The sequence below is a fragment of the Thamnophis sirtalis genome, unplaced genomic scaffold (genome assembly GCF_051295495.1).
Source record: "Thamnophis sirtalis isolate CommonGarterSnake01/CBP01778 unplaced genomic scaffold, rThaSir2_p1.2 scaffold_2, whole genome shotgun sequence".
In the NCBI taxonomy this organism is placed as follows: domain Eukaryota; kingdom Metazoa; phylum Chordata; class Lepidosauria; order Squamata; family Natricidae; genus Thamnophis; species Thamnophis sirtalis.
In genome coordinates this window covers 152,607,518-152,624,234 of record NW_028261382.1, presented here as the reverse complement: position 1 = coordinate 152,624,234, position 16,717 = coordinate 152,607,518, and the positions used below count along the sequence as shown (strand labels likewise).

At 39.6% G+C, this 16,717-nt stretch overlaps 1 protein-coding gene across 1 annotated transcript; it reads left to right on the top strand.

The window, feature by feature from the left end:
• The first annotated feature begins 525 nt into the window (after window positions 1–525).
• AKAIN1 (A-kinase anchor inhibitor 1) lies at window positions 526–15,081 on the top strand. Its single transcript, XM_087703869.1, has 2 exons — window positions 526–704; window positions 13,916–15,081. The coding sequence occupies exons 1-2, from the start codon at window positions 689–691 to the stop codon at window positions 14,104–14,106; spliced, it is 207 nt and encodes a 68-aa protein (XP_087559995.1). The 5' UTR covers window positions 526–688; the 3' UTR covers window positions 14,107–15,081.
• The last annotated feature ends 1,636 nt before the right edge of the window (window positions 15,082–16,717 follow it).

Genomic DNA, 16,717 nt, shown 5'->3' with positions numbered 1-16,717 from the left:
CCCCCCCTTTTTTTCTCCCCTGTAGCTGCAGTTAAAGTAATTCCGGGTAATAAACTGCAAACGTTAGAGAAGAAAGCAGCATCAAAGTATACAGAAATTTCAAGAACTCCTGGCAAAACTTCTAGGTTATTAATTGCTTGGGGGGGGGGTAGATTAATTTATGAGGAAGCGCTGAACAATAAGATGTCGCAGTGCCTCAGAACAGCCAGTTTACAAGAAGCTTTTAACTTAGCCTTGAAGAACCACCCTGTTCATTTCACCTTGGCTGCATCTGGTGCAGAAGATGACGAGAGATAATTAGGAACAATTACTTTAATTCTCCTGCCGAGAGCGTCTGCTATTACCTTTCCTCTTTTCCCGTTCCTGCTGTTGCTGCGGAATTCAGCCTAGCTGTTTATGCAGTGAGCGAAAACATGGGATATGTGCTGATCCGTGAGCTCTTTCCTCCCCCCCCCCCCCGTCCCCTTTACGAGAGCGGTGCATTTTGGAGGTAACTGGCAGGGAAGCATTTCAGGGCTGGCAGCGTTGTTCTGCGCGTGTAGCTGTCCAAGGTGCTACCACTCCTGGGTGTCACTGCAAAACTCGCCCTTATAATTTGCTTGTTTGCTTTGCCCTTCTGCTCACTTCCTGCTTCTGACACACGACTTTGTGGTGTCTTATTACACTGTTCTCTTGGCAGGAAGGAACCATGGTGTTTGCTCCAGGTAAAGTATTCGATCTTTTTTCTCCCCCCTCTCTCTGATTGTTGTAGATGGGCCATATTTCATTTTCTGTAAAAACCAAAATGCTCGCTGTAATCTTATTCTACCAAAAATGCAGGCTTTTGGTTTTGGGGAAAGAAACACTGCAAACTACATCTAGAACTGAATTTGCTTTGATTCTGATGAAATACAGAGCAATACCTGGATTGATGGAATGTAAAATGAGGAAAAGGTTGAAAAATGGGAAATACTATTTTACAGCAATTAATTTGGTCTCTCTCTCTCTCCCTGCCCTTGTATTTTGTTTGATACACTAAGCAACAGAGTATCCATTACCCTCATTTTCATTTAATGTATGTGCAGTTATAAGGTCATATTTCTGCAGAAAAGGGTCATGCTGTCTAGACATAAGCCCCTTTTTCTGTCTGAACATTTTCTAAATCATATTAGAAGAGGATAAACCTTTATTTACAGCAACATCCTTAAGCAAATATTTTAGGCTGCAATCCTGCACCTGCTCTTCCCTAGGACTACAATTAATTGGATTTAATAGTCACTTTTAAATGGAAACACAAAAAATCTATATTGTTCTCTCTTTCTATACTTAGTCTTTGAATAATTATAGGAGGAGAGCTGTGTTAGTTTATGCTGCAAAAAAATCAAGAATCTGGTAGCACCTTTTTCAATTAACAAATGTTATTAAAAGAGATTAGCTTTTGTGAGCTGCAGCTTATACCTTTTAATAAAAGTCATTAGTTGGAAAAGGTGTTGCCAGACTCCTTCTTGACTCCTTGAACTGCTAATTCTGAAGTGAGCTCATTAGCCTCAGGAGTAGTAACAATAAGGTAAACTCCAAATAGGATAAGAAAAATAAGGTAATTTTAAATTAAAAATCGGCTCCCACATGTTTACCAAGCCATGAGTCTGACTTAAATCAGCATGTTTCAAATAAGTTTGCATATGATGATAAACCTGCAACACAATTCTGTACTTGGCTTGCTAGAAATACCTTCTGAGTTTAGTGAAGCTGTTGTCTAGATAAGTTATCAAAAGTTTAAAAACTTAGTTTCTTTCTCTTGGATTGTCAGATTCCTTACTACATTATTAACATATATGCTATTATGAAGTATTTGATGAACAGCATTATATAAATAATTATAAATAATATTATTGGGAATTGGCTCAGGTTCATAGAAGATGGATATGGTTCCTCTAATTCTTCAAATAGAGAAAAAAAATTATACCTTCTAGATTCAATAGCATTTTGACAGCAGATGAGAAGTTTGATTCAAAGATTGCTTTGGAATATCTGTTAGAAGTGCAGTTTTAAATACATTTTGAATATCTGAGCTTATGGTGGTTGTGCAAAACCTCAAATATAATATTTGCATAAGAGCTCCTATGAATTCGGTCCCTTAACTTGCTAGAGTCTTTCAATGAAATATCTTTCTCATGCATGCTGTCTGTGATCTTTTATCCAGAAATGCAATAAAAGTTGATTAAGTAATATTTCTTCGTACACATGCTAACTATTTTAATGTCAAGAAAGAGACATAAATTTGTGTTTCAGTGGTACATGATATCAGATTCTGCTGGAAATGTGGTATTCTGACTGAAAAATCAACAATTAAAATCCAGCCAAATGCTGATAATTCATTATTAGTACTGCACGATGCTTTATTATAATTTATCCCTGAAATGCTAGGGAACCATTTACACGCCCATTCTAATACTGTTTAAAAGGAAGGAAGTTTGGATATAATAAATTTCAACTCTCAGCCATTTTTTTTCTCCTCTTGCTCCCAACAATGTCTCATTCTATCACAGAATTTAGCCAGCTTTCTGTTGCTACTGATCTTGTCCATTCTTTGTAACAGTTTGAAACTTAGTTATACAAAACTATTGCTATGTTCCACTTATGTGTTCTCTGTATGTCAGTTCTCGTTAGAAAATTAAACCCTTGGAGCAAGTATTCTCAACTAACATTTTAAATGATAAGTAAAAACATAGTGAAACAATTAGGGAAGATTCTATTGTAGTTTAGGTGATAACCATTCAGTGATGGATTACGACCGGTATGCCCCGGTACGGGCGTACCGGTGCAAGCCAGGAGCACTGGGTACCATTCCGGTATGGTGCTCCGGAGGGCCCACCCACCCACCCGCGCTTCTTACCGGTATTTGAGCTCTTCGGAGCTTCTGCACATGTACATGGAGCATACGGCGCCTGCGTGACGCTCCACCGAGCAGCTGGAGCATTGTGGAGGTGTCACGGAGGCATCGCGGAGTGTCACAGGAGGTAAGGATGCATGCGTGCACTGCAAGCATGTGCGCACACACTGCACACGTTCATGTGGTGGACGCTGGGACCCACCACTGTAACCATTATATAATAAGGATATGATTAAATAACACAGGTCTGCAAAAAAAATTTTTTTCGAGAGCTTTGCTTTGTTTTGGTTATTCCACGTAATCTTTATATTTTTTGGTGCGCTGAATCTGAAAATGGCCTCCATTTTGTCATAGGACATCACGTTTCCTGACAATTTAGGTAACTATGTTAAATAAGGCAATACCTCAAAATAAATGAAAATAGACTTATAAAATTTAATTTAATTTAATTTATTAGATTTATAGGCTGCCCAATCCCTGAGGACTCTGGGTGGCTTACACAGAACAAAGAAAACAAACAAAATAAAAATAAAAAATTTAAAAATTCTTCAACACGCATACGTTCTGATTGGGGCTGGACCCTACATGATAAGGTCAACAGCCCCAGGCTATTTTTTGCCGGAACAGCCTGGTCTTAACAGGTTTTCTGAAGGCCATGAGGGTGGGTGAGGTCCAGACCTCTGGGGGTAGCTGATTCCACAGGGTGGGAACAGCCGCAGAGAAGGCTCTCCTCCGAGGCCCCACCAGCCGACACTGTCCGGCTGATGGCATCCTAAGGAGGCCCACCCTGTGGGATCTTATCGGCCGTTGGGGAGTATGTGGCAGTAGGCGGTCTCACAAATATGCTGGTCCTGAGCCATGTAGGGCTTTAAAAGTAATGACCAACATCTTGAATTGCGTTCGGAGACCAATTGGCAGCCAGTGCAGCTCACGGAGGATAGGTGTAATATGGGTGTATCTCGGTACACCCAATATCGCTCACGCGGCTGCATTCTGGACTAGCTGTAGTCTCCAAACGCTTTTCAGGGGTAGCCCCATGTAGAGCGCATTGCAATAATCCAGCCTTGAGGTGACAAGAGCGTGAATGACTGTTTGAAGTGCGCCCCTATCCAAGTAGGGTTGCAATTGATGCACCAGGCGAACCTGGGCAAAGGCCCCCCTGGTCACAGCCGACAAGTGGTGTTCCAGTGTCAGCTGTGAATCCAGGAGGACCCCCCAAATTGCAGGCCCTCTCTGAGGGGTGTAAATTTTCACACACCCCCAGGATCAAGGATGGACTGTCTGAACTGTCCTTCGGAGGCAGCATCCACAGCCACTCGGTCTTGTCGGGATTGAGCACGAGTTTGTTTACCCCCATCCAGATCCTGACAGCGTCCAGATATCAGCACATCACGTCCGCCACTACACTGAGCTGGCACGGGGCAGATAGATACAATTGCGTATCATCTGCTTATTGATGGTACTTTATCCCATGCCGTCGTATGATCTCACCCAGCGGTTTCCTGTAGATGTTAAATAGGAGGGGGGATAGGACCGAACTCTGCGGCACCCCACAATTGGGGTCAACCTCTGTCCCATGACCAACACAGACTGCAACCTACTGGAGAGGTAGGAGGAGAACCACCATAGAACGGTGCCTCCCACTCCCACCTCCTCCAGATGTCGCAGAAGGATACCATGGTCGATGGTATCGAAAACCGCTGAGAGGTCAATTTAAATTAAATTAAAGTTTTATTACAATATTTTCATGAAAATCCTTTTTTGAACTGAAATGAGCTCACCTACACACACTAAACTTGATTCTTCTTCCTTGTGAGGCTTCTCTTGGTGCATTTATGCTTGTGAGTAGCATCTGGAATGTCTCTCTGAAGCATCCAACAGTAGTCTGCCATCATTGTAATGCTCCATTTTCCCTGGTATCTCCTTTCCATCTCTTTAATGTCTTGGTGGAATCGTTCACCTTATTCCTCACTCACAGCTCCCAAATTTTCAGGAAAGTAGTCAAGGTGGGACTGGAGGAAATGCACTTTCAAACTCATCAAGCAACCTAAAGCTTGAAATGCTTTCAGCATTCTTCCAATGATCTTTTTGTAGTGAGGATCTTTGTTATTGCCTATAAAAAATTCTGTACGACTTCTTTAAATGCAATCCACTCTTCTTTTTGAGTATCCATCATGGTATTGACAAACTCTTGATCAACTATAAGCCTTCTAACGCCTGGTCCGATGAACACACCTTCCTTTAATTTTGCCTCCGACAGGCATGGAAACTTGGTGACTAAGTATTTGAAGCATTCTCCATCTCTTGGAAGTGATTTTACGAATTGCTTCATCAATCCCAATTTTATGTGGAGAGGTGATAGAAGAACTTTATGGGAAGGTACCAAAGTTTCTCAGAGGTCATTTTTTTCACCGACTGTTAGCACCCTCAGCTGCCAACTCTTCTTGGTCCAGTGATTTTGTCAATCTTGACTGTCCCATAGACACAGAAAACAAGGGTATTTGGTATACCCAGCTTGTTGCCCGAGCAGCATGCACAAGACCTTCAAGTCCCCACACACTTGCCAACCATGATCTTCATATTTAAGTTTACGAAGAACCAATTCCAAGTTCTCGTAGGTTTCCTTCAAGTGTACGGAATGACCTACAAGTATGGAAGCGTAAAAATCGTTGTGGAGTAAAACTGCTTTGAGACTTCTTTTGAAGAATATATAAAAAGACACCATTGCTTTGAATCATATTGGATTTTAAATTGACCCATCAGACCTTCGACATCGATGCAATAACCCAACTTGTCTTCCTGGACGAAGTAAGGAACGAACTCCTTTTCACGATGTCTGAACCATGAAGATGACACTCCTGGCAACAATAAATTCCTGCTTTTCAGCCTTGATCCGAATAACTCAGTGGCATCTTTGGGAAGATTCAATTCTTTTACCAAATCATTCATCTCCTCCTGAGAAAACAATTTTGGTCTTGTATCGTCTTCAAAGTCAGAACTTGATCCGTCATCTGGTTCAGGTATGACTTCACCTTCATCGGAGCTAGGTATCTCTTCCAAGGTAGCAGGGGGCTTGGGTACTGGTATATCTGTGCCATGGGGGATGGGACGAATTGCTGAGTGAAGATTGGGGTATGAAATGGAATGCTTCCATTTGGAATTAAACCCTTTCACATTGCATGAACTAAAGTAACAGTCATCACTATGGTTCTTTTGCTCTCACCATACTATAGGTATCCCATAATGGAAAGATTTTTTCTTACTCTTGAGCCAGTTTCGGAGGTCCTCAACACACCGTTTGCACACTTTATGAGGTGCCCAAACTTTATCTTGATCTCCAATTTTTAGTCTAAAGTATGCAAAGTATACTTTTTTCACAAAGTCTTAATATTCTGCTGTTGCTTCAATACTGTATATTCACCACAGATGAAACAGAAACTGTCTGGCAAATTAATACACTTTTGCGGAGCCATAACATAATGGTCGAAGAATGACGAGCTAACATGAATTGCGATGAAAAGTGTGAACGGCTTAGAACCAAGAACCTGATGATGATTCGTGCACAAGTGTAGCATGCAGGAGAGAGCAGCTCTGTGTCTGTACACAAGATGTCACAGTGCTGGCCATGCCCCCTTCACTGATGCTGCTATATACCCTGTGTCTTCCTCCCACTGGATTCTTCAGGAAAGATTAACCCCTTCTACCATTAGAAGCACAGACTTAAAACTTGCTTAGCTTATGTATATATTGCAGCCCATCATATTTACAATGCTATATTTTTTTACATAACTCAGACAAACCCTTTAAGGTTTTTTTGGCATTTTATATCTTAAATGCACTTATGTGAATTAATTAATAGTAATTTGGACTTTAAATTTGGTTAAAAACCCATAATATAAAAAAATACCAAAAATTATTTTTTTTTGATAAATTTGAAGACAGTTTTGCATGTTGTGGCAAATCAGACGTCTAGGAGTTTTTTCAATATTTTATTTGTTTTCAGCACACCAAAATACATGGAAATTAGATGAAAATAATCAAACAGCTTTTTAGTCGCAGGCTAAAATGTGATAATGGAATAATGGAATATTATAAAAGTCCATAGAATTTACTTTCAAGTGAGTTGAATTCCAACTGAACCCCATCCAGTTTTTAAAGTGATGAATTCCAAAGTGGCACATAGTAGACCCAATTGTTATGGGAAAGTTTATTTTATCAGAGGAATTGTTTATTTTCTGTAGTAATCTTGAGTAATTCCATTTTCTTACCTTCTATCTAGCAGAGCAGATGGTTCACATCATTGTTCACAACTGGCTTAGTAAGGCAAACACATGAGATTAGAAAACTGCAGCAAGAGATTATAACCACTATAAAGGGAACAAACAATGACCCCTTGATAATTAATGTGCTTTTTCCAACTGCCTTAGTAAGCAGGGTTTTCACTTTCATACTCTCAAGCTATTGTAAAATATTTGTTTAATGTAATCATTCTTGTTCAGGTTGTCTTAGCAGAAAGATCTTTAAACATGCATTTTGTTTTATTCCAACATCATTTCAGAATTACTTAATGAATAGAAATGATGCTCCCTGAAACTAGACATCAGCTATGAATATTAGCCAGCATCATAAAACTTGGTATGGGGATCACACAGACAGACAAGAATTATTTAAACAATGTTTAACCTCATTTGAATTAATGGAATGTAAAACTGGATAAAATGAATAAAATTATATCACATTTTTCAATCACAATATTACCTGTGTTTGTAATATTAGCTGTATTAGTGAGCTGAATTACAGGTACTCATTTCCCTTTGGTACTTGGTGACAAAATCAAATACAAATGTCCGTACAAAATGTGTGGGGATGAACTCTTTTATGAGCACCAATTATGATTTAGCAAGCATGTCAATTTCAGTTTACACAAGAAATGGAATGATCTTGTGGGTGTTCACTTCATTATCACAAATAGACAAATCTAGTTTTTTCATTCTGTTGCTTCTAAAATAATGTCAGAAAGGGGGGAAAACACAAAGATAAAAACACATACATTAGATCTTTTTTTAAAAAAATCACTTTGTATGGTGTTTTTTTTTTTTGTTGATAGAAAAACCAATACATCAATTTGGCCAGAAAAAAAAGTATGAGCTCTAATGGGAATTCATAACAGACAGATCAAGACATAGAAATGTTTAGAGCAATTAGTAAAGTTCACAAGCATCTGTTCAGGAGCAAGGCAAAGCATGTGGTGAAACATGTCATAACATCACAACACAAGCCTCTTAGCATACACACTTGGATCTGATATCAGGACGTAAGAACAAACAGCCAGGTCTTGTGCTATGATGTTTCAATCAATTATTTTTTCATCACCCTGATTTGTAGTGGACACCTATGTGTGAATTATTAGAAGCATCTGTCCAATTCATTGTACAAGTTTATCTTTAGTCAAAGAATAACAATAGCAAGGAATAAAACCTGTAGAAGCAATGTAATTCAATGAGTACTCTAAATAGTATAAAATCCTTTGCAGATCATAAGCAATCAATATTGCTAATAAAAGAATCCCATTTTTAGAAATTTAGATGAATCATCACAGCCCTTTCTGTACACTTAGTTGTTAATTGTACTAAAACTCGATATAACTTTCTTTGCAGAGCCTTTGCACACAACTACAGTATCTATAACAGTAAATCCATTTCCTCAATCTTCCTTTTTTAAGCATTTAGAAATGGAGAATCAAAATAGAAAAACATACAGTAAATCTATCAAAAACATTTTGGTTTATTTTGCAAGGGTCTATATCAATCTGTTACTTGAGAAATGTATATACCTCCTCCAGAAGTGGTATTCAGAAGGTTCTGACCAGTTCTGGAGAACTGGTAGCGGAAATTTTGAGTAGTTCGGAGAACTGGTAAATACCACCTCTGACTGGCCTCAACCCCATCTGTTCTCTGCCTCCCGAGTCCGAGCTGATCAGGAGGGAATGGCGATTTTGCAGTAACCTTCCCCTGGAGTCCAGTGGGAATTGCAGGCTAACTGCCCACTGCTCAGAGTTCGATCCTGATCGGCTCAAAGTTGATTCAAACTCTCATACTTCTAAAGTCAGTAAAATGAGGATCCAGATGGTTGGGTGAAATATGCTGACTCTATAAACTTCTTAGACAGGGCTGTAAAGCACTATGAAGTGGTGTATAAGTTTAAGTGCTAAATACTAAATGCTAAGAAAATGTAACCGTGTTCTGATGTTTTAGTAGCACAACAATTTAGCATCTCTTATTTCATGGGTATTTCATATCACTGTCCAAAAATATACTATTGACAGGATTGTATGTTCAAAAAAGCTTTATGCAATAAAAGTACTTGAGCTATGGTTACTCTTTTTTCCTTCCAACTTTATCACTGCCACCTTTCTATTTCTTTGAACTTACTACTGTTCCCATGAAATCCTGCTTAAGAAAAGATATGAGTCTTCAGGCTCTTCAAAAGCTTCTTTCTTTCTTATAGTCTTTTAGGGTTGCATCATTTTTTCAACCTCATGTAACTCCTGTTTGATTACCTTTTTTCATATTGTTCTCCATTATTTATTGTCTCAGAGAGACTAAAGTAATTGAGAACCTGAGTCAGCATGGAAATATGCCAGTCAAATTCTTATGAAAAGACTTGCACTTTGTATTTTGAATTTGTTTGTTAATTACCCTATTTCAATTGTATTTTACAATTTCCCATTTGAACCATTTGAATATTCAAAGACTCATTTGAATATTTTGTCCTTGGGTATCTTTGGGGACTGCCTTTAGGTGATCCAGCAGCCCAACTTCACCCCACTTCCAGATTCACTATCAAAATGTAATGAACCAATGGTAAATTTTGGTAGGAAGTCTTTATGGCTTATTCTGAGGACTGAATTGTTTTAGGATAGAAGTGAGAGCAATGTTTCTCATGGTCTTTCATTCCTCCCCTACATCCCCAAACTTGGGGGGAAAGTGGTCTTAAAGGATACAGCCCGTCCTATCTGATGATGTCATAGCATCGATTGACAGTTTCTAGAAGCCATCTAGATTAGAAAGCTCAACTGATTAATGAATTGGCAACAATGGTAGCCTTTGAGCACTCAATGATCTGATATTTAGGACTGGACATTGATACAAACATTTTTTCCCAGAGTAGTTCTCTTATCAAACCTAATTACCACCCCCCAAAAATATTTTAAATATAACCCATATTGAGAAAATCTGATTTTGGAGGGGAGAGGTCAGTAGTGGGATTCAATTTTTTTTTACTACTGGTTCTGTGGGTGTGGCGTGACGTGTCATGGCTTGGCAGGCATGGCTTGGTGGGCATGGCAGGGAAGGATACTGTAAAATCTCCATACTACATCCTACCATTGCACTACAATGGTTCCTTTCTGTCTTGGTCCTCTCAATATAAAGTAAAAGAGGAAAATATAGAGAACCCACTTTCAGTTCATGGAAACTAGGATGAAAAAATGTGCAGCTCAAATCTGAAAACAGACTTCTCCTGAAAGACAAGGGAAGGTGAAGGGCATCTATTTTAAAGTTGGATTGATGTAGAGAGTGAATAGTGAGCTGGCTGGTAAGACATGCTGTGAACCACCAAACAACACAAAGAATATTAAAAATTGAATAATTATGGCACAAATCAAATATCCTTTTTCATATGTTCTTATACTATAGCATTTGAAAACTTCATTTTCAATTTATAAGTGCCCAAAGAAACGATGTATAACATTTTTCTTTGGTGTCTCATTGGTCCATAATGCTTCCCCAATCATGTGTGACTTTTCTCTAGGATTATAGCCTTCCTAGGTTTTTCTGGAAAAATTTTTTAAGAAAAAGGAGACCAAAACTCTTTAGAAACTCAGGCAAGTCTGGTAGGCCATTGCTGGGTTGAGTTTCAGGCTGTTGCCCCTGAGGACGTGGACAAGGCCATGAGAGCTGTAAGTGCCTCCACATGTGTACTGGATCCGTGCCCCTCCTGGCTGGTTGTTAACAGAGGGAGGTGACACGGGGCTGGATCCAGGCGGTTGTTACCGCCTCCCTCCGGGAGGGGGTCTTTCCCCCCGCTCTTAAGGCGGCGGTGGTGAGACCCCTCCTGAAGAAACCATCTTTGGATCCAGCCGTACTAAACAACTATCGTCCAGTCTCCAACCTCCCCTTTGTGGGGAAGGTTGTTGAGAAGGTGGTGGCCTTTCAGCTCCAACGGTCCTTGGAGGAAGCTAACTATCTTGATCCATTCCAGTCTGGCTTCAGGCCTGGCTACAGCACAGAAACCGCTTTGGTCGCATTGACCGATGATCTCTGGAGAGCCAGGGATGGAGGCCACGCCTCCATCCTGGTACTCCTTGACCTCTCAGCAGCTTTCGATACCATCGACCATGGTATCCTTCTGCGACGACTGCGGGAGGTGGGGGTGGGAGGCACTGTTTTACGGTGGTTCTCCTCTTACCTCTCGGACAGGTCGCAGTCGGTGTTAGTCAGAGGGCAGAGATCGACCCCTAGGCCCCTAACATATGGGGTGCTGCAGGGTTCAGTCCTGACCCCCCTACTTTTTAATATCTACATGAAACCGCTGGGCGAGATCATTCGGCGGCACGGGATGAAATACCACCAGTATGCGGACGATACACAGTTGTATCTGTCCACCCTGTGCCAACTCAATGAAGCGGTGGACGTGATGAGCCAGGGCCTTGAGGCTGTTAGAGACTGGATGAGGGTTAACAAGCTTGTGCTCAATCCAGATAAGACCGAGTGGCTGTTGTGCTTCCCTCCCACTAATTTGCCAAGTGTTCCATCTGTCAGGCTGGGGGGCCAAATACTACACCCCTCAGACAGGGTCCGCAACTTGGGAGTCCTCCTGGACCCACAGCTGACTTTTGAACACCATTTGTCAGCTGTGACCAGGGGGGCATTTGCCCAGGTTCGCCTGGTACACCAGTTGCGCCCCTACCTGAACCGGGAGGCTCTCACAACAGTCACTCGTGCCCTTGTGACCTCTAGGCTGGAGTACTGCAATGTGCTCTACATGGGGCTGCCCTTGAAGAGTATCCGGCGACTTCAGCTAGTTCAGAATGCGGCCGCGCGAGCGATCGTGGGTGCACCTCATTTCACCCACATAACACCTATCCTCCACGAGCTGGACTGGCTACCTGTCGATCTCCGGGTTCGCTTCAAGGTGCTACTTGTCACCTACAAAGCCCTTCATGGTAGTGGATCTGGGTACTTGAGAGACCGCCTACTGCCAATTACCTCCTCTCGACCAATCAGATCCCATAGATTAGGCCTTCTCCGAGTTCCATCGGCCGGTCAGTGTCGACTGGCTACCACGCGGAGGAGAACCTTCTCGGTGGCAGCTCCGACCCTATGGAACGATCTCCCCGTGGAGATTCGTACCCTCACCACCCTCCAGACCTTCCGCATAGCCCTCAAAACCTGGCTGTCCCGACAGGCCGAGGACTAAATGACTTCAACCCACCCGAATTGTATGAATGTTGTGTTTTTAACGATGTAGTGTCTTATGTGTTTAATTTGTATGTCCTCCCTTCCTTTTGAACTGTAAGCCACCCTGAGTCCCCCCAGGGAAAAGGGCGGCATATAAATAAAACTACCTAAACCTAAACCTAAAGTCTGTATAATTAGAACTGCCCGGAGCATGCTTGTCTCAGGACAGCCAATTTAAAGACAGCCAAGAGCATTTTTGATTAGCTTTGAGGCAACAAAGGCAGATCATGTTCCTGAAACAGCAGAATGATATTGATGTGCGAAGCAAATAAAATTGATCTATGTTTAAATGGATATGTCCTGAGAAGACCACAAAACTTGGAATATTGATAAAGTCAGTATTTTGTTTTAGGTATATTTGCAAATACACTGTTACTTGTAAGAATACACAGACTAAATCAACCTTTTTGTTAATGTTTCCAGAAAGAATATTTAATTATTTATATTGAAGTTAAGTTAGCAAAATGATTTTTTTAAATCAATACATGTTGATCATCTGTCTTTCGAAAGAAAGAAAGCAGTTTTTTTAAAAAAATCTTTAGCTTTTCTGGAACCAAGGGGAGAAAAAAACCCACACATTCTGGTAACATTTATTATTTTTCTACATATATAATAAGTCTTATAGTATTACTGTTAAGGGTATAGGAGTCCATATTTAATATATGTTTTCTTGCAGTGGGCCAGGACTTGTACTACGAGAGCCACATCACAATGTTGGCAGGCGTGGCTTGGTGGGCATGGCAGGGAAGGATACTGTAAAATCTCCATACTACATCCCACCATTGCACCACAATGGTTCCTTTCTGTCTTGGTCCTCTCAATATAAAGTTAAAGAGGAAAATATAGAGACCCACTTCCAGTTCAAGGAAACTAGGATGACAGAATGTGCAGCTCAAATCTGAAAACAGACTTCTTCTGAAAGACAAGGGAAGGTGAAGGGCATCTATTTTAAAGTTGGATGTTTCTCAACCTTGAAAACTAAAATATGTGGACTCCAGAATTTCCAAGCCAGCAAGGATTTATTTATTATTTCCTGCTCTTATTATTTAACAAATAACTCAAGACTGTGAACATATCCAATACACTTTTCTCCTCCTATTTTATCCACAACAACAATCTTATGAGCTGAGTTGGGCTGAGAGAGACTTGAACTTATGGTCTTGTGCTTTCTAGTCTGGTGCCTTAACCACTAGTCCAACTGTTTGAGCAACACTAGTCTAGGGTACTCTAATAAAAGCTCTATAGCCTGCCAGTGATGATGGGCTAAGAAAATCCAGTACTAGCCATAACCAAGACATGTAATTGCATTTCCAGATAAAAAGATCACAAACTGCAGGCATGAGAAGGAAAGCATTATTCTTGGCAGACAGCTGGACCAATAATCAATGACTATGTCTGTGAGTTTGCAACCAATGAAGACTTTAGAGTGGCACTCAGCCCTCACTGATACCTTCAAGTAATAGATATTGATATATTTATATATAATTTCCAGTTGAAGTAATCTTGGGTTTTTTTCTGACAGGGGATAAATCTGGAACAGGACAGGAAGAAACAAAACTGCAGAATGCCAGCAAATTGATTGTGCATACGGCAATTCAGCAGGCAGTCCAGCAGTTTTCTCAGGAGAACCGCCCAAGGGAAAATGGCACAGACAACAGCGTGAGCCTGCATTTTGAAAGAGGGCAATTAACCAAGAAGCACAAGAAGAAGTAAAACCCCATATTGTTGCTCTTGGATCATCCAATTGGCAGTCCTTCCAGCTTCTTAGAATCAGCTTGTGTTGTCAGCACCACAGAAAAGCGACAAAGAGTATAATCAGCCATTAGTGGTAGAAATAAGCAGTTGCAGTAGTACTTCCTGAGAAATAGGGTTTTAAGAGCACTAACTAACATAGTTAACATTGATGCCTTGCCTCTAATACTCATTACTCAACAACCGCAATGACAGCTGTAGTAGTGCCAACACAAAACCCTGCTAAATGAAAGTTCTGTGTTCAGGATGTCCTTAGACTGTATCTATGTCAAGGTCATCAGTATGTAACGCAACTGGAAGACAGCTGTATGGTTCGAGTTTCCCAAGATTCTATTCTATTCACACATTGAAGAGTATATTTGAAGTTGTGTCCCTGAAGCACCAAACCGTACATAGGAAGATAAGATACAGAAGAGTTGCAATAAAAAGGGACAAATCTATTGGAGACACTTCAATAAATGAACAAAGTAGACTTAGATGTGGTTCAGGCCACCATTTGAGATTTTTTATTTATTTAAATTCTATATGGCTAATATGTATTTTGAAATGTCAATAAGCATTGGACAGAATCGAGAAAGTTCAGTATTACTATATTATCTTATGTACATCTCCTTAGAAATAAGCTTCTTTTAAGTCAGTGTGATTTATTCCCATGTAAGCATCCAACAAATACTCAGGCATATGCCTTATCAATTCTCTTTGAAAGTTATCTCTGTTTACCTCTTATTGTTATCCATTTGCATTATCTTCCATTTGTTTTTATTTAGAAAGCTTATTACCATTAACTGCAATCAACTTGTCTTAAATCAATCTTCCTTCATGATCCCTGGAAATACCAATGAGAAACCGGTGAATGGATGGACTTTTCAATTGTATTCAGTTGTATTCCTTATGTACAAGAAAATAAAGAAAGGAAAATAAATTGTTTTTCTACTGGCTTTTACATACCTTTTACATGCTGGCCTTTTAATCTACAAGAGTTTTCCAGGCTTTTGTACTTGTCCTTAAATGTGGCTTTTGTTGAAAATGTGGTCTCTCTATTAGCAGTTTTAGCTTGCACGGAATAGCTTGAAATCATTGGGCATGCTTTGAGTAAAATTGGGTATTAGTTGCCCGCGTGGCATGCTATCTAGACTATCCAGTACTGTCTCTTAATAGAGAATGCTGCATATGACATAGCTGTGACTTAGGCTAATAACCAAGTCTACAACTTCTTCCTGAAAGCAATTGTTTTAAAGTCATATTAAGAATTCTGGGAATTTCATAATGAGATATAAAACATCAAGTACCCAAACTTCCAAGCTACGCTTACAACAACAATATAAATTAAATGCTATCAAAAATATAAAATAGTTCTTTTTTTAAAAAAATTGGCAGGTGTTAAATTAATGGTGTACTCATTACTTACTGGTTACAAGAAGGAATACAGGGGAAAGGAAAAGATTAAGAATAACAATGATGCAATCCATAAAGCTCACAAATAACTTCTTTTCAATGCATATGTGGAGAAATGCAGACATTGTTTCAGCTGGTTAAATAATCAATTTTGAACAGAAATTTATTGTATATACAAAGGTTTAAAGGCTTACATCACTAACTCCTCGCTGATCTTCCACAGTTCCAGTTCAGAATATTAAATGATTTTGATAGGCATTTAACTATTTCACTTGACCTTATCTGTTCATTTGCATGACTGTTTCCTGTTAACATCCCTGATCTGAAAGATCATGAAGATGTTTACTGTTATAATATTATTCACTCTCAGCAAGCAAGGAAGACCAGTATGTCAAATACTAGATTGCAATCTTATTCACACTTATTGGAAAATATATATCCTCAGACTGAACAGAGGACATAACTAGTCCTCTAGACATAAGAAATTCCCAGCCTATTCCTTGGGGTTTTGTTTCTAATAAATTTGGATAATGATTGTTGTCTGTTAAACAAAGTATGCTTTAAAAATACTTAGGCATATCCATACAAAGTTCCAGCGGTTTAATTAACAAAAAGAATTCATTTATTCATGGCTTGTTATGTACTATATGTATGTGCATACTTGCATGTATGGCATATGTCTATGCTGTAATTCAGCGAGAGACAGAGAGGGAGGGAGGATAAACAGACAGAGCCACTGTGTATCAGTGTTGAATTTGATATTGATGTTTTTATGGAATAATTTAAACCCTAACATTTTGAGTGTTAAGTTTTCCCTAATTAGAAAAACACAGTATATTGTTGGGTGGAAATTATAGAAGCACTTTGCATCTTTTGCTTTTAGTGAGTGCTAAAGGTACTATTTAAAAAATAATACTTTATTTGTACTGAAGTGTATAGGACTTACGGTGTGTGGCAGGGTTTATTTTTGTGCATATACAAATGTCACTGCGGTTATCACGTACAAAAACAAAACTCCATGAAAAGTATTTTTTTACAACTACAGTATTTGTCTGCTTGCCCCAAAAGAAAGACCTCTGGTGGTCTCAATTGTGCATTAGTCTTTAAAATCTTCTGAATCGGTGTATGTATTTAAAGCCACCATTTTCTAGTTTTTTTTTACAGATCTGCCAAACAT